The 27,726-nt window shown below is 38.0% G+C and overlaps 1 protein-coding gene across 2 annotated transcripts; it reads right to left on the bottom strand.

The window, feature by feature from the left end:
• Positions 1 to 1,969: 1,969 nt before the first annotated feature.
• LOC140170210 (uncharacterized) lies at positions 1,970 to 26,083 on the bottom strand. 2 transcript variants are annotated; one of them, XM_072193546.1, is made up of 8 exons: positions 25,695 to 26,083; positions 18,838 to 19,453; positions 13,086 to 13,197; positions 6,525 to 6,642; positions 5,804 to 6,005; positions 4,956 to 5,044; positions 3,800 to 4,045; positions 1,970 to 2,631 (listed from the first exon to the last, which is right to left on the bottom strand). In XM_072193546.1, the coding sequence occupies exons 2-8, from the start codon at positions 19,211 to 19,213 to the stop codon at positions 2,116 to 2,118; spliced, it is 1,659 nt and encodes a 552-aa protein (XP_072049647.1). In that variant the 5' UTR covers positions 19,214 to 19,453; positions 25,695 to 26,083; the 3' UTR covers positions 1,970 to 2,115. The 2 variants fall into 2 exon arrangements, with proteins under 2 accessions (XP_072049647.1, XP_072049646.1); XM_072193545.1 differs by lacking the exon at positions 25,695 to 26,083 and adding an exon at positions 20,410 to 20,539.
• Between the last annotated feature and the right edge of the window lie 1,643 nt (positions 26,084 to 27,726).

Below are 27,726 nucleotides of genomic sequence, written 5' to 3'. Positions count from 1 at the left end.
TGACATAAAAATTGGCAAATATTGTAAGTAACACTTGGGGTTTTGACCTTTAAAACCTACATTTTGGTCAAAAAATGTGTTTGGATAGGTACCGGTAGTTTTCAACAGATTTACCACATTCGTCTTAAATTGCTATAACATTGAATTGCGTTATCTGTTGACCTGGTGACTAAAAGTGATTTAGCTTTCGTTTGAGGCCCATTTTTCAGCTAGAAGCTCCACAGCTCTCACATTGCTATGCACTCAACCATGTAGTGTAAGGAAAACGTGTGCTCAGGTGTATCGAGGTGGAAACTGTGCGCATGATGGTTTATAAGAGAATCGTTTTTGTATAAATTATAGAAACCTTTCCATATGATGAGGCAGTTTCGTAAAATTCTTCTATTTCGGACAGGTCAATTATCAAAATTCAAAAGGTACTATGCGATAGCTGATATATTCCTCAATCAACCGGTTATATAGTTATGTTTGGTTTATGCGTTAAAATACCACACACAAAAATCAGTTCCCGACGATATAGTTCTTTCAGGGACACCATGTATAGATTAAGAGCGGTTATTGGGCTAATCCAGTTGATATCCATACACATCCTATGGAGGACATCATTTAGACACGACCTTAATCCACAAAAGGAGTGTGAATTTCAAATGGGGTTACCTGCGTGGTTTGCACCATTTGATATCTACCCCCCCCGTGGGAGATTAAGGTTATGTATTCCATAGGGGGGGCGCATAATATGGATTTTAACGAGAAATTGTCCAATTTCTTTGTAAAGTCTTTGCCAGCATTTCCTTATAACTCCCTTTTGTTGACGTGTACTAACTAGTCTACTTCACTTCAAAAATGTTTAAAGTTTTCTGATGCAGAAAGTTTGGATTGTCATTTGTGACATCTTTAATTCATCCGCCCCTCGTGGATATTGACAATATTATATATCTGCTAAGTATAATTGTATTAAATGCGATATTAGAAACAAAAGACTAATAAATAAACTAGCTTTTTCACTTGTTTTACATGATCACATTTTACTCATTCTACTTCTCTATATATAGTTTAACCTATACTCTAACATGTCTACCTTTGATTTCTACTATATTTCTCATGATCATTATTATGTTTTGGCAATGTGCTCCCATGATCTACATGGAAGATATTTGAAAAAGCCTGGCATTACACTGACCGGAACTGACTACGAAACCTTTGTCAGTCACTACATCTTCCCTATACGTTACTTTATACAAAAACTTTACAGAATACAGTAAGTAATTTTTTTGAAATTATCGACAAAATATTTGATCACTCAACCAAAGAAGCCACAGCTTTTTAACTATGGTCTATCCTATGGTCCTCTATTATATTGGCTCATTCCAATTGAAACTCCTATACCCCCAATGGAAGACATGTCCTTAATATCTCAAACAGAGAGACAGTGTCAATTTCAAACGGAGTCACCCATTCATTCAGGTAACCCCATTTGAAACTGACACTCCCTGTGTGGAAGATTAAAGACACGTCTTCCACAGGTGGGTGTATGGATTTCAGCCCATAGCCATAACAGTATTGACATGTCTTATGCACAATAATTTTTATTTTATTTACAGTTAGCTGTCTACCTCCTTATCATTAGTTGTGCCGTCTGTATCGTCACTGTCCTTACGTAATCTCTTCATCGGCTGTTTATCGTCAGCATTATCATCTTCAACACTGCTAACATCATCATAAACAGTTTTGTGCGCTCTTTTCGGAGACGAAATTGCCTCATCCATAGGCTCGTCTTCATCCTCAATGTCTGACATTTCAAGAACAGGACTCGGAGGGTCTCCATAGGAAACATCTTCTCTACTATCCTGTGGTAGTGCAACTGCTGCCCCTGATCTCTCGGGCGATGCTTCTGATGATGATGATGATGATGAGAGTTCTAAAGTTGGCATTTGTTTTGCTGAGGATCCTTGATCCTTCTCCGCTGCAGTTGCTGCTGTTGATGAAGGCTTCAAAACAGGCATTTGTTCAGATTTTAACTTCTTGTCCCCATCCGATGTCTTGTTCCCTTTTCCTGGTCCTGAGGAACGTTCGAACTCTGGCAGTGGCTTCAAGATAAAGTTGTGCATGTCTCCTTCACAAACAACTCTTTGTTTTAACATCTGAGAAACTCGTGGCATTCTTTGGTGAGGTTTTTCCCCTGCCTGACGCAGTTCTTGTCTTGTCTTCCTTAGGATTTACTATAACCGACACACGACAACTCGATACAGCTTCTTCAGTTTTAACCCTTTTACGAGGATGAGACTTGCTAGCTTTCGTTTCACTTGTCCTGCTCTCATCAATCTTTAATTTCTTTGGTGAAGGTAAATCATAGGTATGTCCAGGGGGATACGCTAGAGGACCTGGGCCGATAGATGAGCGAGAATGTCCGTTTGGTCTTGGTGGGGACTCACGTCTGTGCGTGACCAACGACAATGGTAATTGGCTTCCAGATTTGCGAGATGATGGTCGGCGTTGATGCATTAACTCAGATAGCGGATGCGGTGTTGTGATCTCACGTCGGGTCCTTACTGGTACACGTATATGTGGGGCATTATGATATTGCATTGTTGGTATAGGTACTGGTCTACTTCCATGGAGAATATTTGCGATCTGAAAATAAAGAAATAGTTTTGATCAGAGTGTGTACATAGGTGATTTAAACATAAACATGCTTCATTTCAATATAGTATTCAATTGAGTAAGATTATCATCATGGACATTGTTCAGTCCAGCTTTCCAGTAAGTGACCTACACCTGGGGCAATTTGGCATCAAATGTTGTCACTTGGTAACATGTGTTTTGGCCATAGTAATAAGTATGATTTAATTAGTTATAACCCCTTTTTCATATAAAACTTTGGTGAAAAATACCGATTTGCATAAGGAGTATGTAGCGTATTGTAATAATAATAATATTCTTGATACATTTACAGCTAGATTAAATGTAAGCTGAAAAGCAGCTAACGAATAACTATTGACTCAATGGAGTCAACGTACAGGCCTAATTTGCAGGTCCCAAGTGGGCAGATCTCATAAGCGCGGGTTCATAACATGTGGTTTAATATATAATATTGAGGCAAACGATGACATACCGTAGAATTCCGTCTACAAGCATAATGTATACTGAGAATAGTAGCATGCATGTATATGCCTCTATTAAATTAGTGATTTGACGAAAGAGACGAAAGACAGGCATCCACAAAAACATTAGGTCTACAATATATTGATCTCAAAATAATACATGTTTGTACAGCCGTCTGTATCTGTAATATAGTTTCTCAAACTTCAAATTAATGTTTTTGTGGTGGGTGTCTGTCATTCGTTTCTTTCGTGAATAAAACACACATTTAGAGGTATGTTTGTAGATGAAATTCTACAGTATCCTTCATTGCTACACCATACTCCAAAAGGACATAATACTACTAACTGGATAACTTTAAAAAGCAATAAAGTTTCACAAAATAATATGCCAGTTTGTTATTGATCAAAAATGTGGATTTCATAGCATAATGCAATCCGTAAAACCTCGTCTAGAAACATATATAGAGTGTTTTTGATGAAAGCTAAATTAACACGGAACAGCAGTATTAATGCCAATGCAATAAATTGGTCACATAATAATACTTATTTGTATACGCTTGTTTCGGTAATTTATTTACTCAAACTCCATAATATTATGATTTGGTTTATGAAGAGCGTCTGGATTAATTAAGCTGTCATCAAAAACACTCTATATGCTTGTAGACGAGGTTTTACGGTATAATTATTTCAATTCTTACCATGTTATCATTGGACATCATCCCAGGTGATTCGCGATGAGTGTTCTTCACGCTCATGTCAGCCCCATATCGCATCAGCAGCCTCACTACATCTGTGTAGCCTCTTCCTGTCGCCACGTGCAAGGCAGTGTTCCCAGAATATGATTGTGCATTCACTTCAGCTCCAGCTTCGATTAGTCTCGTTATCATGGGTTGATTCTGATTGATGACTGCGTGGAAGAGTGGTGACCAACCATTTTTAGCATCCTGTGGAAGAGATTGATTGTTAAAGGCGCGTTTTAGAAATGAGAGAAAAGTCTCAACATGCTTTGGTTAGAAAACAGGTCAAAACACGCGCATCGTGGGTCCTTTTTCGAGCACATGGAAACTATGATCTATACGGATGGCACAGTCATGGGCATCAGTTGCCAAATAAAAATTCCTTTAAAAAGGGATGTGCCGGCAAAGAAGGTGTGTTTTGAGGGACACCTGCATCCGCTACGGTTATAGTTCTACGTTACCGTTATGTCCCTGTCAGTCATACTTTCATCTCGCTTGCCGCTGCGGCATGACGTATTGGCCAATCACAAGCCTTGATTGTCTCCGTTTGCCTGCAATGCCCATGCGTCACTAGCACTGCCCTCAGTGGCATGACATAATGAAACCAACATTAAAGTATAAAGGGCCTACTTTTAAGAAATTTAAGTCTATCCTAGATATAAAAGGTAGGGAATGGTGATTGTTGGAAACTTTCCTTGTCATGCTGTTTACACCATACCACGGTCAGTTCCTTGCTTAGGATCACTGAATATTATATACTGAAGTAAATGTGCACATAAAAGGGTAGGTTGAGATAGCTTATGCAGGCACATAGCACTTTCACAATAACTGCATTTCTTTAAAGTGGAAGCCCTGCAAGAGCAGTTCTTCTGGGGTAAACAAAACTGCCTTGTTATCATATTAATCAGTGACAAGGGTTTCTCTGAATTTGACAGGTGCTAGTTGATGAAATAACATTAAAACATATAGCACCTGTCAAATTCAGAGATAACTTTGTCACCGATTTATCTGATAACCAGGCAGGTTTGGTTCACCCAGAAGAACCGCTCTGGCAGGGCTTCCTCTTTAAATATGTTTAAGATATGGTTTGATAAGAATTCTATACAATTATTATTACCTGTACTTCAACGCTGGCTCCCGATGCAAGTAATGAGTTGGTCATCTCCATGTTGTTATCCATGACAGTTGCATGCAATGGTGCAAACCCTGAAAACAATATTACAAATAGCCTTTTGTAAATATTTGACATGTCTCACAAAAAATACCAGCAATAACGTTGATCTGTCATTTGATAAACTCGATTATCATGATTATAAACCCGATTATCATGATTATAAACCTGGTTGTGTTTCTATTTGACGTATTGTTAAAAAGGAGCTTCTTCCCTGCAGCTGTATACTGATGTTACATGCAACATTGTTGGTATAATAATGGATGGGGATGCTGGCTATTCTATCCTCTAGAATATATCATATCCCATATCTAATGTTCTTTACTAATCCGAATAGAACATGGGGGCTTATTCTTGATTCTAAACAGGCGGAATGCTGGTCAAAAATAGGCCTACATTCCTGCATGATCTATCAATAGGCGTCTGCTTTCTTGTAAAATATACAAAACATGTATGGGGGGGCTTTATGGACAATTCGCTGTCGTAGTGCACGTTAGTAACCATTGGTTACTCATTACTGCTCCAAGCCTGGGCTCATAAACCTGTTCCAAATTTTAATATGCCATAGGCTTTGTGTTGTGATAATTTCAATCAGTGGTTCATAACAAAGAAAGCGTAATCCAGTTGACCTATCAACGATCATGTTCTATAAGAGATCATTTCATTAAATATTTAATATATTAAATATTTGTTATAATCTGCACTTTACACTCTTAATAGTAGGCTAACAATAATAAGATAATTACTTAATTTACTTATTTTCAATATAGAGAAATGCTAAATAACATACGCACCATTGTAATTCCTGGCATTCAAATCCACTGTGAACTTTGACCTGCCCAGAATGGTTTTCAAGCAGACGATACTATTATTGACGCATGCGTGGTGAACAGCAGTCAACCCATTTCTATCTGTCTCATTTGGATTAGCACCAGCCTCTAGGAGCATACGGGTAATATCGGCATTGTCTGTAATCACGGCAATATGAAGCGGAGTCTGGAAAAAAAAAAAAGGTTTGAACAAATTGATGGGATGAGTCCGTTAGCCCATAATCTAAGTCTAAGCTTAAATATATGCTCTGTATGTTAGCCATCTGCTTCAACATAAAAAGTCCCAAGAATTTGGCTCTGTTTGATCGGATTTCCATGAAATACGCTATTGTTTTATAGCATATTTTGTTTTGTTTTAAAATTTAGCATTTTTCCCTTAATACAGAAGTAGGACTATCCTGATAACGGAAGAAAACAAGAAATGTCTTTTAAAAAGACAACGCCATGGATGAAGTTTATGTTTCAAAATTTACATTGACAAGCAGAATAGTCGACTGCAGATCCGTCGGATAACACTTTTCAATGGGAAATGAACTTTGCTGCTTGGATGATGTCACGATGATGTTAGCATTTATTCCGTATTGAAAAGCGTGTTCCGACGGATCTGCACTCGACCGGCCTCCAAGTAGGCCCTACTTGGAATGCTGGTAATGTGGGCCCTATATATGAATGTAGGCCTACTCACTTGCTGTACGTAGTTATATATATCCACGGATCTTCCTGACATTGACACCAGGCAGATTAGATGATGAATAAGACCGAGTTCAATCTCGTCTGCTTGTGATATGGCGATATGTAGCGGCCTGTAAGGAAGACATTATTGAATTACCATAAGCTATCTTAAAAGTTAAGTGTTCATTTACATTATAGGCCCTATAAATATTTTAATTTGTTAAATAAACTAACAAACAATTAAACAAATGCTGATGGATGAGCCCTTAACGGAAACAAATTTAAAAAAAAAACCATTTAGTTGCTGGTAATATAGTTATTGCACAAAAACAGATGATGGCTACCTCCCTGGATATAGAGTTGGCCTGGTCAACCATTCTTCCTCTTTCAGCCCCATGACCCACAAAATGAACAAATCACAGCAACGTAGTTTTTCCATATCTTGGAATGCCACGAATAGACCCAATACGTAAATATTATATAATTATTAGCGACCCGCAAATACATCCCACACACTCGAAGGAGCAAACACACCCCCACACACCATTGGTGGCCAGCCACCAAACACGAACACTCATACGTAAACCCTCACGTACAAAAGGGAATGCATGCATATAGGCCTAGTATCTTTTTAAGTTTTTGCGCGACATTAAACGTTTTAGAATTTTTTAAAATTTTGAAAATTGCATATTGGTTCATTACTTCGTTTAACTCGGAAAGCATGTAAAATTACATTTTGCATCAGACTGTCTGCATGTAGAGTAGACCTATGTAGAGTAGAGTAAAACAGGTGTTGACCGTGTTGGCTACCTCCCTGGATATAGAGTTGGCCTGGTCAACCATTCTTCCTCTTTCAGCCCCATGGCCCACAAAATGAACAAACCACAGCAACGCAGTTTTTCCATATCTTGGAATGCCACGAATAGGTCCAATACGTAAATATTAGGCCTATATAATTATATTAGCGACCCGCAAATACATCCCCCACACACTCCAAGGAGCAAACACACCCACCCCACCCCACCCACCATTGTTGGCCAGCCACCAAACACGAACACACATTGACCTAAATCCTCACGTACAAAAGGGGAATGCATGCATAGACTAGTATCTTTTTAAGTTTTTGCGCGACAAGTTAAACTTTTTAGAATTTTTTAAAATTTTGTAAATGGCATTTTGGTTCATTACTTCATTTAAAGGAGGATTTCGTGATCCTAGCATCCTCTTTTTATGACATTTTTCAGTAGATATCCACGAAAAAAGCTTATTTCCAAAATTTCAGTTGATTCCGATTTTGCGTTTGCGAGTTATGCATGATTATGTGTATTACACTGCTCCATAGACAATGTGTTGTAATTTCGTTCTGGTGCACCAGAACGAAATTCAAATTTGGCTATATTTTTTCTAAACGAATTAATCTGCAAGAAATATTTGGTACATAAACATTATGTAGCCAGAGGTATCCAGTGGTGTAAAAATCTCAACTTTTTTTTTGGGTTTTGTGGGGGGATAAGGCTGTGGATCACGAAATGCCCCTTTAACTCTCAGGAAGCATGTAAAATTCATTCTGCATCAGTCAGTCTGCATGTAGAGTTTTATGGACAAAATTTATGATTTTTTTATGGTTATGGTGTTAAGATAAGAGTACGTTGTTTTGTAAACATGTCAGCTGTTCCCAGGTATAGCGCGTTTGTTATCAAATAGCTTAAGGGGCGCAACACTAAATCACTACGCATTTTATGTAAGAACGAAATTCGGCTAATATAGTCCATAGTGAGTATGACATTGTAGCGACCATATCTACCGACATGTTCACTTTAAATCACTCAATATCAGCTCATATAAATTCGACAAGTGTCTTCAATGATAACATGCAGAAAAAACCGGACATTTTATTTCAAAAGCAATTCTCTGTGGCGGATGAAGACAACTTCCGATTTTGAAATGTGAGTGGTGAATTTAGTATATTTTTAGGCCATATTTTTTGCACCGCGAAATAGCGAAAAAGTCAACGGTCATCGATATATGCCGACAAAAGTTTTGGAATCTACAGAAACAGAGCTTTAATTTGATACCAAATTTATTTTGTCAAGTATTGCAGGGACGCCAGGAATGGCGCTCGAAGTAGGCCAAAATCACACGTTATCCTATGGGACGCTTATTTAGTGTTGCGCCCCCTTGTAACGGCCGTCGCTATGAACGCGTTCTTTTTACATTCTTCGCGTAAAATAAGAAATGCGTGTCATGAAATGTGTTCTATTTCAATCATGATGATAAACAAGGATTACGAAAAGTCACCCTGATGAATTATTATTGGGGAAAATGCTTTATTGGCCGAGCAGGCGCCTGCAAAGTCTAGAAATTGTATAAAAAAAAAAAAAAAAAGGCTCAAAAATGGGTTTTAAAGTTGATAGGCATTGTTAATCTGCATGAAGCCGTTTTGCTGCATATTCAGTAGGCCTATGCAAAAAGACCATAATTGTTACTACTGAAACAGGGGGGTGTTTGTACTTCACACTCATTAACAAGTGCTTTCCAAAACAAAATGGCAAGACAGATAATCTAGAAAAGAAATTAAACTTGGTTCAAAGACGTGCTTAAATTGTTGTCTGTCACTAGTTTGAGTGAGTTTTGTGCAAACTCTCGCATATTGGAGGAAAAGTCGAAATATGCGATTTTCCGCGTTTCGGCACTGATCTTTAAAACAACATTTCTCTTGAACGAAATGTCGCAGGGACATGAAATTTTCGGTGTTGAGCTACAAATTTTCTCTAATTTAATTAATAAGTGACAAATGTGGATTTTGAAAACTTTTAAATCCTTGTAACGGCCGTCGCTATGAACGCGTTCTTTTTACATTCTTCGCGTAAAATAAGAAATGCGCGTCATGAAATGTGTTCTATTTCAATCATGATGATAAACAAGGATTACGAAAAGTCACCCTGATGAATTATTATTGGGGAAAATGCTTTATTGGCCGAGCAGGCGCCTGCAAAGTCTAGAAATTGTATCCAAAAATCTTCAAAAAGGCTCAAAATGGGTTTTAAAGTTGATAGGCATTGTTAATCTGCATGAAGCCGTTTTGCTGCATATTCAGTAGGCCTAGATGCAAAAAGACCATAATTGTTACTACTGAAACAGGGGGGGGGGGGTGTTTGTACTTCACACTCATTAACAAGTGCTTTCCAAAACAAAATGGCAAGACAGATAATCTAGAAAAGAAATTACACTTGGTTCAAAGACGAGCCTAAATTGTTGTCTGTCACTAGTTTGAGTGAGTTTTGTGCAAACTCTCGCATATTGGAGGAAAAGTCGAAATATGCGATTTTCCGCGTTTCGGCACTGATCTTTAAAACAACATTTCTCTTGAACGAAATGTCGCAGGGACATGAAATTTTCGGTGTTGAGCTACAAATTTTCTAATTTAATTAATAAGTGACAAATGTGGATTTTGAAAACTTTTAAATCCTTATAAGGGGCGCAACACTAAATCACTACGCATTTTATGTAAGAACGAAATTCGGCTAATATAGTCCATAGTGAGTATGACATTGTAGCGACCATATCTACCGACATGTTCACTTTAAATCACTCAATATCAGCTCATATAAATTCGACAAGTGTCTTCAATGATAACATGCAAAAAAACCGGACATTTTATTTCAAAAGCAATTCTCTGTGGCGGATGAAGACAACTTCCGATTTTGAAATGTGAGTGGTGAATTTAGTATATTTTTAGGCCATATTTTTGCACCGCGAAATAGCGAAAAAGTCAACGGTCATCGATATATGCCGACAAAAGTTTTGGAATCTACAGAAACAGAGCTTTAATTTGATACCAAATTTATTTTGTCAAGTATTGCAGGGACGCCAGGAATGGCGCTCGAAGTAGGCCAAAATCACACGTTATCCTATGGGACGCTTATTTAGTGTTGCGCCCCTTGTAACGGCCGTCGCTATGAACGCGTTCTTTTTACATTCTTCGCGTAAAATAAGAAATGCGTGTCATGAAATGTGTTCTATTTCAATCATGATGATAAACAAGGATTACGAAAAGTCACCCTGATGAATTATTATTGGGGAAAATGCTTTATTGGCCGAGCAGGCGCCTGCAAAGTCTAGAAATTGTATCCAAAAATCTTCAAAAAGGCTCAAAAATGGGTTTTAAAGTTGATAGGCATTGTTAATCTGCATGAAGCCGTTTTGCTGCATATTCAGTAGGCCTATGCAAAAAGACCATAATTGTTACTACTGAAACAGGGGGGGTGTTTGTACTTCACACTCATTAACAAGTGCTTTCCAAAACAAAATGGCAAGACAGATAATCTAGAAAAGAAATTAAACTTGGTTCAAAGACGTGCTTAAATTGTTGTCTGTCACTAGTTTGAGTGAGTTTTGTGCAAACTCTCGCATATTGGAGGAAAAGTCGAAATATGCGATTTTCCGCGTTTCGGCACTGATCTTTAAAACAACATTTCTCTTGAACGAAATGTCGCAGGGACATGAAATTTTCGGTGTTGAGCTACAAATTTTCTCTAATTTAATTAATAAGTGACAAATGTGGATTTTGAAAACTTTTAAATCCTTATAAGGGGCGCAACACTAAATCACTACGCATTTTATGTAAGAACGAAATTCGGCTAAGATAGTCCATAGTGAGTATGACATTGTAGCGACCATATCTACCGACATGTTCACTTTAAATCACTCAATATCAGCTCATATAAATTCGACAAGTGTCTTCAATGATAACATGCAGAAAAAACCGGACATTTTATTTCAAAAGCAATTCTCTGTGGCGGATGAAGACAACTTCCGATTTTGAAATGTGAGTGGTGAATTTAGTATATTTTTAGGCCATATTTTTGCACCGCGAAATAGCGAAAAAAGTCAACGGTCATCGATATATGCCGACAAAAGTTTTGGAATCTACAGAAACAGAGCTTTAATTTGATACCAAATTTATTTTGTCAAGTATTGCAGGGACGCCAGGAATGGCGCTCGAAGTAGGCCAAAATCACACGTTATCCTATGGGACGCTTATTTAGTGTTGCGCCCCCTTAAACATCAGAGATGGAAGGGGATTTCCCGGGACATCGTGTTATTTACTTGTACCGCCACTCTGACACTCGGACGATCCGCACTAGACGGCCTAAGGGGAATTCCCCGGGCTAGTTGACAGCAGACTGTCACGTGTTACCACGCGCAGAATGTAAACAAGAAATGTCTTTAAAAAAGACAATGCCTCCAAGATACCAGTGGACACCTTTTGTTATTAGTACGCGCAGAATGTAAAAAAAAGAGTTAAAATAGCAACACCATGATTACAAATAAGGGAAGTAAAAAACAAAATCAGGAAGTTCATTGGTAAAAAAGAATAACAAAATACAATATTTTTTGTCGGTGCTAAATGAAGCATATGGACATAATTTTTATTCTGGGGTATAGCGAGCAGGATCTAAGCTTGTGTGAGCATTCCAGCGGAAAAGTCAAATTTAATATGACAAAGGTCATGTAGAGTTTGTCTGGACTGAATAATTTTATCTGATTGTCATACGTTATTTTTATGCTATATTAGTAGCCCCCTCCCCCAAGTAAGTTTTTTATTTTTTTCATGTCGGTGCGCTTGTGGTTAGGCCTACTCCTAGCCTAGACTTGAAATTGTTGAAAATAATGTAAATAGGAAAAAAATCGTTCACAAGGTTTTCCTAAAACAGATAGCAAACGTACTAACAAACGAAAATATCAGGTTTTAAATAATAATAATTCACTAGGATCCCCAACATGCTCATCTATCAGGGGCACAGTTCTTTAACCCCAATACATCTAGACTGTACATTCATTGAATGACCTTTGAAAATGTGGGTACAAAAACTCATACTCTGCAACTTGAGGTCAAATTTGCACTATGATTGTTTAATTGAGGTTATTGAACGATGCCATTGGGATGAGGCCATTCTGGTCCATATAGTGAAGGATCAACTAGGCCTATGTGTCAAGGCAGACAGACAAATCACATATCTTTTCACATCGTAGACAACCATCTGCTCTATATATTGTTACTCACTGTGCACTTTATCACATGTAGATCATAAGGAGGGACTTTTCCGGGAATTTCCCTAGTATATTATATGTGTGTCACCTCAAGTTTTATGATGCTTGCTCATAGCTTCATCTATTTTAAAGGGACATACACAATATTTTACGATATAGGCTTATTCTATAATGGGTCACTTTATGAGCATGTTTTTTTATTATTAATAAAACAGCTGAAAAAAAGTATGATGGGTAGGCCTATATGCTAAAAATGCTATAAAGTTTGGAAAAAAACGGGGAAATACACACGGGTTCGAAGCTGTTCGGGTTAGGTTTGTGCATGTGGCCTATTCAGCTTCAGCAGAGTCCCAATTTAATCAATCAATTTTAGTCAATGATTCATTCATTCATTCATTCATCCATTCATCAGTTTTTCCAATGCATCAATCAATATGTAAATCGATCAACCAATCACTCATGAAATCAATCAACTAATCGATCGATCAATCAATCAATCAATCAATCAATCAATACTTACGTATCTCCATCAACATCTTGTTGTGTAGCTCGGTGGCATTCTACAGCGACATGTAAACTGTATGTCGGATCTACGGGGAGCGTTGATGATGACGGGTATGGGGACGTGAAACCTGCATCAAAGAGAAGAGAATTTTGATCAATTTCACCAAAAATATTTGAAATTTAGGCGAAAATCGGGCTTTTTCATGATTTGTTTTTTGCCAAATTGATCACTTTTTAATCCCTTTTGGGTGTAAATTTGGTGGTCTAAATTCAATAAACAAATAAATAAATAATAAATAATAAATAAATAAATAAATAAATAAATAAATAAATAAATAAATAAATAAATAAATAAATAAATAAATAAATAAATACACTCAAGACCAACAATTTAGCAGTTATGAGGCCCAAAAGTTTCCATAATTACAGGATTTAAGACCAACATGACCAACATTAACAACAACAAAAAAAAAAAAAGACACTTTAATTATAATCCATGCACGGCAAGTTCTTCCTGACCCCGGGCTCCTGACCAGGAATCATTGGCAGAATGTTATCTTTCATTGCGTTGTGCGTGTTTCCGCAAGGAACCAATATAATTTCGGTGTAGATAATTCATTATTCAGTTCCTGCAAGTCTATTGAATTGAATCACCATAATCAGGGCAATCCCCTCTGTAAATGTGTGAACTGCCAGTAGATCCCGCGACGGTTATGGCAAGCCATTAAATAAGCTGCGCGCAGCTACCTGCACGTTATGACCCCAGTGGCTTGCCGTAGACGGTCACATATATAGCTCAGTGCTCAGTGGTAACACCTCGACTACCGCGGCGTAAATGGGGGAGTAATATGGATGGCCGATAGCTATGGATAGCGGATACCTTCTAAAGACGCTTAAGATGATACGCCTATACATGTAGTACCTTACGCCTAACCTTACACGTCCAAGATGTACTGATGATCTTAGACGTCTAAGCTTACACGTCACATCCAAGATGTAACCTTACCCGTCCAAGGTGTTACCTTATGTAATCCAAAAAAACAACCAAAATTGCAAGATGCAGTCGTGGACGTCCAAGGATTTCGCATTAAATCAACGAATGCGGAGGTCGTTAGTGCGAGTCCTCTTGGAAGTTTATTTTTGTAATTTTCATGCTACGCTAAATGATTTCGATTTGTTCAAAATCGCCTAATAAATCTAAAATACCACGATAGCCAGCATCCTACACAGAGAGGACAAAAGGGGATGGACAAAATATCCAATTCCCTGGTTTTGGTTTTGTTAATTGTCACTGCGGATTTGAGGACTGAGAAAGCTGTGAAAACTATAATCAAGAAATTATGTTTTGTTTTGCTGCCATGATATTCCTGGAAGGAAATATATTAAATGAGCACATAAACCTGTATACATGTAAGTTTACTCATAAATTACATAACACCATGAAATTTCGTAATGTATTCACTCATATACAACTTCCTTGCACATGAACTATATTATTGGTGTGGGTGTTGCTGGTGACCGAAAAAAAAGGAACCATTTATTTTCTCTATACGGATGAACGAACTTCTAATGACAACTTCCTTACTAAACAATACCCGTGTTCCTTATAGAATGACAAGTATGTTCAACGAAGAAGGTCACCATATAACATGTACAGTGACCGGGAAATCCCCGTGTATGTGGTGTTGAAAACAAACAAAGATAAAACTGCATTATCATTGTCTGCTGGTTATTTATCATTGAATCTTTTGTTGACAATCAGCCGGTAGTTTCCCTATCTTTGATGAGGGGTTTTGTCGGGAAACGAATGTAACTGCAATCTGATTAATGTCATATTTGCACGGCCATATGATATTTTGTACGGGATTTTGTATATACCTGAAACCGCATAGGGTTTGCTCAATACTAGGCAATATGGTTAAATACCACTAATTATGTATTATACGGGTTTCAATGGGAAAATGGCTAATTTCGGGTGAATTTTCTCATATTCAGAACTCTCACAGTTAAATGCCATCAGGTGAAACTATATGATTTAGATGCCAAATGATCAAAAACTCAACATATGTTGACCTGATACTTTTCTTGTTTTAACGCACTGAACCGTAAACATCTTAAAATGGCAGTGCGCCCTCGAAGCTGAAAGTTACAATATGGTAGGGCGAAAATTTACTAATAAAAATTCCCTTTAAAAGGGAAGGCCAGCCTCAATGCAGAAGAGGTCTTGTAAATAGTTTGGGTCACCATGAAAGGCATTTTTTAGGATCACGCTTACATCCATGTTACATGACAGTTCACCAAACCATCAATGCTGAGAACATGCACACTGAAACAGCAAAAAGCATTAACTCCTATAACTCCTGTCAACTCTTAATTCATTACTCCAAATTGTTCTGTATTTTTGTCTTTACTGCTTTTTACCCATGCTTATTATTAAAATCAAGAAAATACACTGCAGTTGTTAGTTAATTCGCTATGTAAACTCAACTTACATGCACATTTTATTTTAAAATGATTTTATATTATTTCGCAGTGTATAGTTTACTATAAAGTAGATAGTGGCAAGCACATGATAAAAGGACTGATCATTCACTACAATCTTCACTTTTAAACTGTATTTTTTGAATGTGTTGATTGTTAGTCCGAAACTCCTGCAAAGCTATGGACATGGCATCTTACCTACTCCATTCTGTAAATATAGTCTGCATTGTTTGTTTTCTCAGTCTTCAATCATTTTGTTGAATGTAATTTTATAAAAAAAAAAAAAAAAATAGAAAGTGGCCTCACTTTAGTTATGTGTCATTTTACAGTATTTATAATTTATAAAGTAAGACAATAATTTATTTATTTTCTATAAGTGCATGCCAAAATATGGGATATATTGTTCAATATTATAGCTAACCCCTAAAAACTTTATTTTCCATCGGATTTTTCCCATTGAAAAGACAAAACTAATGTTAAAGATAGCAATAATATCATCAATAACATTTTGAGTCAATGTTATCCATAAAACGATACAGGATAGGATAGATAATTACTTTGACTTCAATGTGGTCCATATAATGAAGATTTTGATTCTACAACATTATTAGATCTGTTATCAACATCAATTATGCACTCACAGGCAACCAAACATCATGCTATGCTCAGTAGTCCACTGATATGACCTTGTTCCAGTGATCATTCCCCTAATTGTTGACCATGTCATATTTTTGATATGCTGATTGCTGAACAAGTTTATGTTTATATGTGTAGGCCTAACCTATGATAACTTTTTAAGTCATAATTAATTCAAACATAACTTTGGCAATACTCAATCGTTTTCGTTCGTTGAAACGGCAAAACATACCTTCTTTTCCTTGCAAATCGAATTAGCAGATTTCAAAAACATTTCCACCACAAGAAGTAAAAAAAAAATTCATACCAATAGAAGAAGGCTATAATCTTAGCTAATCTTTAGTGTACACAAATCCCATCTCAGAATTAGGTACCAGCCCTATGGGCAGCTGGCGAAAACTGAAGCCGTGCGTATGAATTTTGGTACTATTACAACAAAAATGTCATATAATGAGAGAAAATATACCATTTTGAAGCATCAAACCCTAAAAAGTACTTTTTTGGCTATATACTTGATCAATTTCAGCGATTTTAATGCAGTCTTTTCATGTATCACCCAGGCCTAATTAGTGGTATGTAACCATATGAAAGGGGAGCTCAACCAAATAGGCGCCTAAGTTGCGTATGCTATATAGATGGAGATTAAAACCCCCTTCAGGTAACGCAGGAAACCCCATTACACAAGATTCAACGTGAAGACGGAACCTTGAAGCAGTGGCGTGCCTGGACTTTTTGTGAGGGGGGAGGGTAAAAGAACAAAACTGCCAAGTGATTAGTTCGGCCTAATTCTACTGGGATAGGGCCTATATTATGTGCCAAAAATGTTCATATTTGAAGTGCAAGCGCACGAAAATGTACATTTTTATACTAGGCCTATTTTATACCCAAATTAAGGTGTTTACCGCATGAATACAAAGGGCAATGGATATTTCTATTTCTTTTTTACTTGGGGTTCTCAGGGGATTCGCCCCTTGTTACCCCCCTCCCCGTCTAAACCCTCCCTCGGGTCCGTGGAGAACGACTGGTAATGTAGATTACATAGCATTAAAAATCAACCCAATACACGGACCCTCCCAGTCTGTAGGCAATTTGACTTCCAGCTCCCACAAACTGCTGGAAGTTCACTTTTACGGATTTGGAGTCACGCAATCTTTCTATATACCACGTCCATGTTTTCACTACATTAACGTTTGTGTAAGCGACTAAACAACGATATTGTATCCGACCAATCAACGCAGCTTGGCAGCGCGGGGATATTTGAAAAGGCTTCCCTAGCTAAATAATGTGCAAACATTTGCAAACCGCACGCGATAATGTACGCAATATGGACAATAGGCCTAAAGTCCGAGTCGAGTGGTTGCCTTTTATTATTGCGCGTACCATGGGTCTATCAGACGCGTGCCACTTGAGCTCAATACCTCTCAGTTGTTGACAAGTGTCCCATCCGATCTTGCGTCACATCCCGCGGCATAGCTTTGTGCTACCATATTTGAATTGAAACTGGGGCGGGGCTTTCGTAATTGACATCGGAATCACCGTGCTTCGTTGAACGAATATTTGGAAGTGAGATCTCTAACAGATTGGACCAGTCTCGGAATCAGCGCTCAATGGACTTTCGCGTTCACTTATAATACGAGTATATTTCTATATTGCTGCATGGTTGACTGTGGTGGGTGTAATTAGTGGCGTCGATTTGTGGATGAAGAGGAATGGGTTTTTGGCATTGAAGAAAATAAGGGGGGGGGGGAGTTGGCATTTTTTTTCATAGGGCATTACGTAATTATTTATTTTTACATTATCCAGAGATGGAACCGAACCGAGACTGGGGGCCAGTCTACTCCCCGTCAGGCACGTCACTGATTTTAAGTAATGGTCGGTCGGACTTTTATTTCTCTGACACATTGACCATAGCAAAACCATACACCATGTCACGAGAAACCTAATGACCCAATAGCCTATACTATCACTTGTTACGCTCATTTCTGCGATGTCAAATTTCCGAGTATAATGACTCCCAAGCATAACTCGGATTTCCGAGTTAGTGCTAATTTGACTGGTCGTGAATACTCGGAAAATTTGACCCTCAGAATTTAAGGTGTACTAGGCTCTCTGGATATATCGAGTCCTGCATGGGCCCGCCCGGGCCCCATGTCCATCTGGCCCTATGCTAAATCCAGGGTTGTCTGGACATAGGCCTAAAACTAGTCAAAAGAGCTTAGCATGTAGTGATAACTCGACTGCAGAAACAGAAAGTTGACATGCTTGTACTATAATACTGAATAACCTAAACGAAGATGACAAAAGAGGAGGAAGAAGCCCGGGGGGGCACTCAACTTAAATTTTGGTAGGGGTGTGCGGCATACCCGTACCACCTTAACATGTGAGTGCCCCCCCCGGGGGAAGAAGATGAAGATGCAAAAAAGACACAAGTAGGGAAAAGACAGAAATACGTCGAAGAAAGAGGAAGAATAATAAGCATGATATGATAAAGGCGGCATGCAAATGAAGAGAGTGAAGAAGATACAGAAAACGAGATGAGAAAGCAGACGCGAGGAAGAAGCAAAGAAGATGGAGAAGAAGGTAAAGAAGATGAAGAATTTGAAATCAAGAGGCTGGAGCATGATAAAGCAGGAGCAACAGAGACAACGTACCTTCACTGGACTTGGTAACTCTCTCCGAGACGGCTTGGCAATGACTGGTCGTACTCGATGACCTCTCTGATTTTGCCACCGATTCGGTTGCCTTTGTATAAGTTGAAGTGCTAGGTTTAATAACGGTAACAGATACAGTTTTGGGATGCTGGGGCGGTGGTGAACGACGATGTTTAAAAGGTGGCTTGAAAGCTCCAGTCCGTTTTGAAAATGACATGCCTTTTGTTTCTTCCATTTTCACATCATCTTGTGGGTCCCACGTGGGTCTCATCGGCGACGTCACCGAAGCACGTTGGGTTTCGACCGCCATGCTTGTGGGGTTCGCAGGGCTCAGTCTATTTGAACCACGCAGATCTATATGCGGTGCTCTTGGCATTTGGGGACGGCGATTTCTGAGAAAGGGAGGAATGTTATGGACGATACTAAATAAGGGACGTGTGGCCACTTGATGCGGCGAATATTCAGCCAATGGTGTCGGCGATACAAAGCGTTGATTGTATAGCGATCTGGTGACAAAATCTGTAGTTGGAGTTGTAGATGTACGTGGAGAGTGGTACAATTCGCTGAAAGGAGCACGTCGTGGCGGTGTCTCAAACTCAAAGGGAGGAAGAATAAACTGAAAAACAAATAGAAAGAAACAAAAGTTGTGTTATCGTCTGTTAACGTATACCGGTACCAAGTACACCAACCACTATAGTCATTCATAGGCCTATACAAGCTCTGACAAAATGATAGTACCTATCAGTTTCGGCAATCTCGTCTTACATCTATTATGCACCAATTTACTTTAGCTCCTTATCATGCCAACGGAATAAAACACAATTTTTACAATACAGCTTTACTCCTTGACCATGTTGACTTGTATAGTACATAAAACGAGACTGCCGGCAGTTTTCTGGATCCAAATTCAGCATTAGATCCACTTTTCTTGACACTGAATGCAATAAAACAAGTCTTAAAGCCATGAGCCTTTGAGGTATAGGTCAAGTCGTGCAGAAGCAATGCTGCTCACAGGCTTTCGTGTGCAACTATTTTCCATTAATAACCCCCACCCCCCCTCCACTGTATTAACATGTAGGTCTATGTTGTGGGGTTCATCGCTCCATCCGATCAATGAGTCTGTTTTACCTTCTCAGCACTATACCAATACATTTGCAAGTGGGTAGAGACAACAGATATATATGATAAGTGCCTTCTGTATAAGTACGACACCATATGCAACCGCTGGGGCTCGAACCCCCAACCTTCCGAACGTGAGTCGGAACCCGTATGCGCCACTATAAATTCTGCACGTAGTCTAACTCATTTTAATGTTTTGAGAAGAGGCAGGTATTCAATGTACATCAAATACCACATGATGATAATTCCATCAATACAATCATTTTGATACAGCTACCTTGCGATTGTGAACTTGAACTGAAGTGCACTAGTCATTCAGCTGTTCCACTGATGCTGAAGTTTTAAGGCAACATAGTAGTACTCATATCATCCACTCCGTTCCCACTTAGCTCACATTATACTTTATACAATCCCTCGTAAAAGAACTTTTAGATATTAAGTTGCATATCTTACATGCTGCATTTCATCAACTTTTATAGGCATTCTGCTGCTGCTATATGTACAATTTCAAAGGCATATTGCGTACATAAATTAATTAAAGTCGCATCACCACTGTCCACTGTGACACCACTCCCACTACCAACGACTAGATCCATAAAAGTGAAAGTTATTCCATTTGGCAGACAAATCAGAACCCTATCGGTAAAAGGTATTTCAAAGTTTTTTCTTCTCCGCATTCAGACATCAAACGAATGATTTCATAACAACTGTTCATCCAACTTCTGCACGAACAAACATACCCACTCTAAGTATAGATTTAGCGTTGTTCCTGGTGTTGTTCAAGAAGTATTATGATAAATGTTTGTTGAGCATCCGCGTTCAAATGTTGAATAACAATTCCCGGTCCAGGCTGGCTACGCCTCCACAGCTCCCGGCCACAACTTAGCCATTAGCACATGACTATTAATTCAGATGTGATTTCCTTAAAATATTGTTATTCAAAATTAGCTTGAGAGGTGATGGACTATACCCGGGGACTATATATCCAAGTTGCGGCCCTCTTTTTTTTTAAACAGAAAAGCCACTCCCCCTCTCATCATGCTCATGCTCAACCCGTTTGCGCATGCGTTTTGCGAATCACATGCACCTAAACGACCATGGAACATTTAGACTACAGTCTAAAAGTATCTAAATAATTGAACCCGTTTTTATCACTTCAAAGTTATAGATATAAGGAATTACTATTCTGGCAAAGCATTTTCATTTTATACGAAAACAAAGACCGCCATTATGTTATTCACCTTTGCAACATGATTTACAAAAACTGTGCTTTTATATACTGGCATATTCCTTTGTACTGTAGTATCAATAAGGATCATTTTACTATTTGATAGTGATGCACATTTTATGAAGACTTTTTCCAATCCATCTTTAAAGGTGCTTGACCCGATTGACAGCCTCATCCCCAACTTTACCCCCATCAAAATGTAGATTTTGGTATCAGGTGAACGCTCATATTTTCTCATAACCCCATGACAGTAGTAGCTTTATGCATGGAATATGTTTTGTTTAGACAATATAGGTCTGTACATGAACACAAGCATGGTAGATTACAGTGGCGTAGATTTCTTTTTGACATTGGGGGGATGGGGTTGGAAGAAATTTCTTGAAATATAGTGAATCCGTCACCTTTTTGCCATTTTGAAGCTAAACTGATAAAATATTGTGCAAAAGTGGAATAAATTCGCGCGTAGCGTGAACAAATTTGGGCTTTGGGGGCTAAAATGGCCAAATATGAGGTTAATTTGGTTAGAAACCCACAAACAGGGGTCAACATTGGGGGGGTGATTGTATGGACCATTCCCCTGGCAAAGTATTGGGTGGGATTTATCCTCCATCACCCCGGGATCTACGCCTATGGTAGATTAATACTGATGTTTTATGAGGCACTAGGCCTACTGATCATGTAATTTATTACAGGCGGCGGATGACATGATCGAGCCGGCAACCCGTGAAACCGCCCGGCCGTATGGCATTTTCCATATACTTTTTAGTTTTGTGGGGTTCATTATCGAACCCCAACGGTTTTAGCTTGTATTTATATTATTTATCAACATAGGCCTATTTGTTTGTGACATTTCAAGCGTTTTAAAATTTCAAAATAATCCCATTCAATTACACGGTTGACGATGAAAATTTACTGAATTTAGGGAATGCACGTCATACACCACCTAATTTATTATTTTGCTTCTAGAATCCAAATCGCTAAATGGAGTAATTTTGGGGCAGTCTTCAGTGCATGAACTTGGAATAAGAATGTTTTTAAAAATTTGTTTGGGTGCATGATGGGCTTCAATGTGTGGTAGAAAACACAATGTGTTACATGCGGACCACAACCTGGTCACTCACCTTTAACCATGTTAACGGGCGCGGCCAAGGAGTTTATATAGGAAGGAGAAGAAATAGATTACGTAACGCTTATTGTTCCTTTGTGCCAATTGGAGTTCCCGACACGCTATTCATCGAGAGGTACCTTTTGTTCGAGATAAAGGGCTTCCGCCATTAAATCGGTAACTGACCTGACCAGCGTATTAACGCTATAATAGGCAAGCTACTGTCAATAAGTGATGAAACGAAAGTCACGTAAAAGCGCCTATGCGTACGAGAGGTACCTTTTGTACTAGTCCATCCCAAGGGTGTGCGTGAGTTGTCGCATGCACACAAAACAGAGGTTCACCTAGAATAAAAACCTATTGCAGCGCCCAAATTGGTTTGGGCGCTCATTTGATTATACTCGGTGAACACGCTTTGCTCTACCATTTCGCTACGGACAGTTCAGCAGCATAGGCAAAGTGTGCGCTCTGTATGGCGGATATAAGAATCTACACAAGTAAGTTGTCTACATTGTTTGCCAATAGATCTACATAATTATAAGGATTTGAAGTAATTATGACATCACTCCTACTGTAGTATTTTTTAAAAACATTAGCCGCGGTCCACATCGTGTTTTGTTATGTATAGGCCTACCATGGTATTTTACATGAGCATCGTGTATATAGGAGTCTACCCTGGACCTCAAATGTGATATATTTGCTGAAGCATATAGCCATACTATTTCTGAATCAATCAATAAAGCAAAGCAAATCATACTTGTAGGCCTATAATACTATATTAAATATAATTGCGGATCAACCGATGCAGCTCAATACGCCCAATGTATGAATAAAAGCACCTGACAATAAAGTCGCCCAATTGAACAGCTGTAGGTGTTGATCGCACGACTTCATGAATATTGATTGGCAACATTTTCCAATATGTCAGCGCTCAAATCGGAAACAATAGAACAATAGACCCTTCAGTGCGTTGGGCGCGGCTATATAGGCCAATATTTTTTAATCACACCGGTACTGATAAAAACGTGCATGGGACAAACACAATGTCCCATTGCATTCAAAACTTTCATTTTCTGTTTTATACACATTATTTCCGGATCCGTTGCCTCTGTCCATTCATTGGGCTGATCCATTTAAATCCCACACACCCCATGCGGACGGTTTGGAAATATCTTCCACAGGGGGAGTATGAATTTCAAATGGAAAATTGTCAAAGAGTCAATGATCATCTGACGTCAGTCGATGATGGCCGACCTCGTAGTCATAGGCAAGGGGAAGCCTATTTATTTAATAATCACACAAAGAGGTACGGTACATGGCAACATACTTTGTTGCAAACTCTCTGCATTTGTCAGCAGATAGGCGAGGTCTGTTTGTTCTGTTGGCAAGGGGCAGTCTTCAGTGAACGGCTCTTTTCAGAGCCACCAAACCTTTTACATTAGAAGACAGGCAGGGTTTGCTTGTTCTCTGTTGACAAGGGGCAGTCTTCAGTGAACGGCTCTTTTCAGAGCCACCAAACCTTTTACATTAGCAGATAGGCAGGGTTTGCATGTTCTCTGTTGACAAGGGGCAGTCTTCAGTGAACGGCTCTTTTCAGAGCCACCAAACCTTTTACATTAGCAGATAGGCAGGGTTTGCTTGTTCTCTGTTGACAAGGGGCAGTTTTCAGTGAACGGCTCTTTTCAGAGCCACCAATATTGGAAATAGCACATTAATCAACTCTATATAATATTGAAAATCGAGAAAGATTCAACCTGAATCTTCCATCTTTCTCATGTGGTGTATAAAATTCAAATAGAGCTGCCTAATGTGAGAAAGGTTTTTAACACAAGTCTCCACATATATGACAGCCAGTGAAAAAAATGTCACTGACCATCCAGGATTTGAACCTGGGACCTTCGGATCACCGGACCGATGCTCTACCAACTGAGCTAATGAGTCAGATGGAGAAGAGCAGTGATGTTATTATCTATAGGCCTTCAGTTCAATACCCGCCTAATGTGTTCATTCCATTTGAAAAAAAATACGCCCTCTGTGAAAGATATGTCCAAACTTTTCCACAGGGGTAGCATGGATCTTATTAAATGGAACAGTCCATTCTTGTTAAGAACTGATAGTTTTCACTTTGAAGATAATAATTTTCCCAAATCAGTGTGAAAGAGATTATTTCAAATGTGTTTCATTTGGTTGGCATACATACACTGCAAAAGCACGTATAAAAATACGTGCTAATTAAAAATATATAAACTCTTTTGAATATTTAAACACTTCATTAAGGGCTCGGATAGCAACGTTTGCACAGTATTATTTTCTGGGACATGAGAGCACATCAGAAATGTCGAATTGCATTCTCAATACGAGGAATGTCCTGATGATATCAACATGATCAAATAATTTTGATTTTTTTTTTAAATTCGCGATATAATAGGGCCTACATATTTTATGGCAAATTATTAAAATTTGATATTTTTTATATTTAACAGTCCTCGAAGTAAACTTCATTAATCTAATGATATGTATACTTAAAGTGCGTAGCTGGAAAAACCGGCGATCATTTAAAAATGTTGACCTTTCGTATTGAAGGTTCACATTTTTTTCCCAAGAAGACCTAAACATTTATAGAAATTCGAAATTGTTTTTACAGTGGACATGTATCTATATATTTTGCCAATTTACACATGCACTGGTGAGAAAATCAGTTGAAAATACATCGTTTATGATGAAATATTATCGAAAATATTGTTTTACAGAAATGTTTCCAACAATCTATTTTTTATTGTATCACTTTTTTTTTACAAAACTGTATGTATCCGATTACAATAAGAGGAGGTGGAATTCAAATTTACACTCTTAGAGAAAAGATGAACTTACAACCTTTTTTTTCGCAATGAGCACCCTCAGGAAACAGTTAGGGTTCTTTATATACAAGCACCCAAAAAGGTTCCTATATAGAACTATAAATAAGGGCCTTAATACATGGGTCTATGTTTTGAAGAAAAAATCCATAATGAGTCTCCCTTAAATTTTCCGTGCTATAGGCCTATGTGTGAAAAACATGTTGCTTTAATTTACTATTTTCAAGCTCAAATCCGGGTTCGGTAGCTCGAGCCGCACACCCCCGTCGAAAAATAATCCAATTAAGTACCCCCTTAACCCAACCCCACCCCCGGGAGAACATGAAGCCGAAGACCCCTTTATTTAAGAGTGATGCTATTACAGTACTAGGATCATAATGCATGGAGTAGGCCTACACAGGAAAAATAATGTATTTACTTCCCAAATAGATCGTGTCCATCGTGCATGTGCATTTCTCAATCATAATACTGAATAATAGCATTTAAATATACTGCACATTTATACCATGATTACACTCTATATAAGCTTACTATAATATCGTGTACTTACCTTTGATATCGACAATGATTCGTAGACTACATACTAGACTGGAATGATAAATATTGCATTCACTACCATTGATACGCACAGAATGACCTGTAACAAAACTAGCTCCACCATCCATTCATAAGAAATGACGTAAAAAAAACGGGAAGATCGTGTCATAAAATGTCCCCGTCTTTCCCCAATATGGTATTATGCGGCTTTCCCGATGAACTTTGATATGCTACCGAAACGGCGCAGTTTGTTTAGTAAAATCACAAGCATTAATTGAAGAGAAAATTACCCTACTTTCTCCCTAAAACAGAAATATTTTGCTGAATAATGCAAAGGACATTCACTCTCGAGCGTATTCATGTAAAAGGGACTTTTCCATGCTATACAATATTGCGACGTGTAATAGCACAGTAGGGGAATCCCCAACCCTACACAATGCTATTGATTTATGTCATTAGCCTCATAGCAAGAACGCTCTTTGTCACCGTGACGTTTGTGCACGTACGAATTATAATGTGTATTTTGCGGTCAGCGGACAAACTGGGTACGCGACTGTTGCTAAATAGGGGAATCCCCGGTGCTCTAAATGACGTCATCTTTAACGGGAATCGCTTACACAGAATGCTCGATCAGTGCATCTGGTTATATTACGTACTGATACGCGTAGAGATAAACAACGTTTAGTGATGTTGGTGTAGAGCTTATATTTTAAGCAAATACATCGAGCGAGCCGGAAAATGGATATTGGGGAAAGTCCCAAATGCTGAACACATGTGGAAGCCGAGACTAGTTTTGATGAAAAAGCAATTGAATAAAATGGGAAAAGACCTGGATTTTTACTCATTAATAGCATTGATTTACCCTCCGAAGTGAAAATATCAATGGAAAAAATATGCTTCAAATAATATAATACAACATTGGTATTTTTACCAAATTCACTTTTTAATTATTTTGACAAACCAAATCGTATTTAAAAATATCATGTATTAATATCTAAATTAATATACAAATCGTTTGTTCCTACCATAGTATTTTACACTTACAAAAATGCTGCAAATTAAGATTGTTTATTTTAATGCTGATTGCCCAATTAACTTTATTAAATTTACAATAATAAAGATAAACGGTATGCATATGACATATATAATAAGGCCTATTCTGCAAATCGCTGGCGCAGCCGTGGATCTTATCATCTTGGGGGGGGGTAATTTAATATTAAATAAATTGATTAATTCATTTAATTAATTGATTGATTAAATTGATTGATTAAATTGATTGATTTAATTCATTGCGTCAATTCATTGATTCAATCAAAGTAGGGCCTATAATTAATTCATTCATAAATTCACTCTTTTCTTTTCATTTTCTTTTCTTTTCATCTCTTTCTTTTCATCTCTTTCCTTTCATCTCTTTCCTTTCATCTCTTTCCTTTCATCTCTTTCCTTTCATCTCTTTCCTTTCATCTCTTTCCTTTCATCTCTTTCCTTTCATCTCTTTCCTTTCATCTCTTTCCTTTCATCTCTTTCCTTTCATCTCTTTCCTTTCATCTCTTTCCTTTCATCTCTTTCCTTTCATCTCTTTCCTTTCATCTCTTTCCTTTCATCTCTTTCCTTTCATCTCTTTCCTTTCATCTCTTTCCTTTCATCTCTTTCCTTTCATCTCTTTCCTTTCATCTCTTTCCTTTCATCTCTTTCCTTTCATCTCTTTCCTTTCATCCTTTCCTTTCATCCTTTCCTTTCATCCTTTCTTCCTTTCTTCCCTTCTTCCCTTTCTTTCTTTCTTTCTTTCTTTCTTTCTTTCTTTCTTTCTTTCTTTCTTTCTTTCTTTCTTTCTTCCTTCCTTCCTTCCTTCCTTCCTTCCTTCCTTCCTTTCTTTCTTTCTTTCTTTCTTTCTTTCTTTCTTTCTTTCTTTCTTTCTTTCTTTCTTTCTCTTTCTTTCTTTCTTTCTTTCTTTCTTTCTTTCTTTCTTTCTTTCTTTCTTTCTTTCTTTCTTTCTATCCTTCTTTCTATCCTTTCCTTCTTTCTTTCTAAAGAGGCAATAGTTC

This window comes from Amphiura filiformis, chromosome 14 (assembly GCF_039555335.1).
Source record: "Amphiura filiformis chromosome 14, Afil_fr2py, whole genome shotgun sequence".
Classification (NCBI taxonomy): domain Eukaryota; kingdom Metazoa; phylum Echinodermata; class Ophiuroidea; order Amphilepidida; family Amphiuridae; genus Amphiura; species Amphiura filiformis.
The sequence above is the reverse complement of the archived record's forward strand: the minus strand, read 5'-3'. Positions and strand labels throughout refer to the sequence as shown.

Excerpts from the sequence above, each read along its gene's own strand:
- LOC140170210 (XM_072193545.1), bottom strand. The coding sequence starts at position 20,439 with ATGCCTATAAAAGTTGATGAAATGCAGCAT. Across the intron at positions 13,198-18,837 it reads AGTTACCAAGTCCAGTGAAG|GTTTCACGTCCCCATACCCG; the intron begins GTACGTTGTCTC and ends TCTTTGATGCAG. Across the intron at positions 5,045-5,803 it reads GAATGCCAGGAATTACAATG|GGTTTGCACCATTGCATGCA; the intron begins GTGCGTATGTTA and ends TATTGTTTTCAG.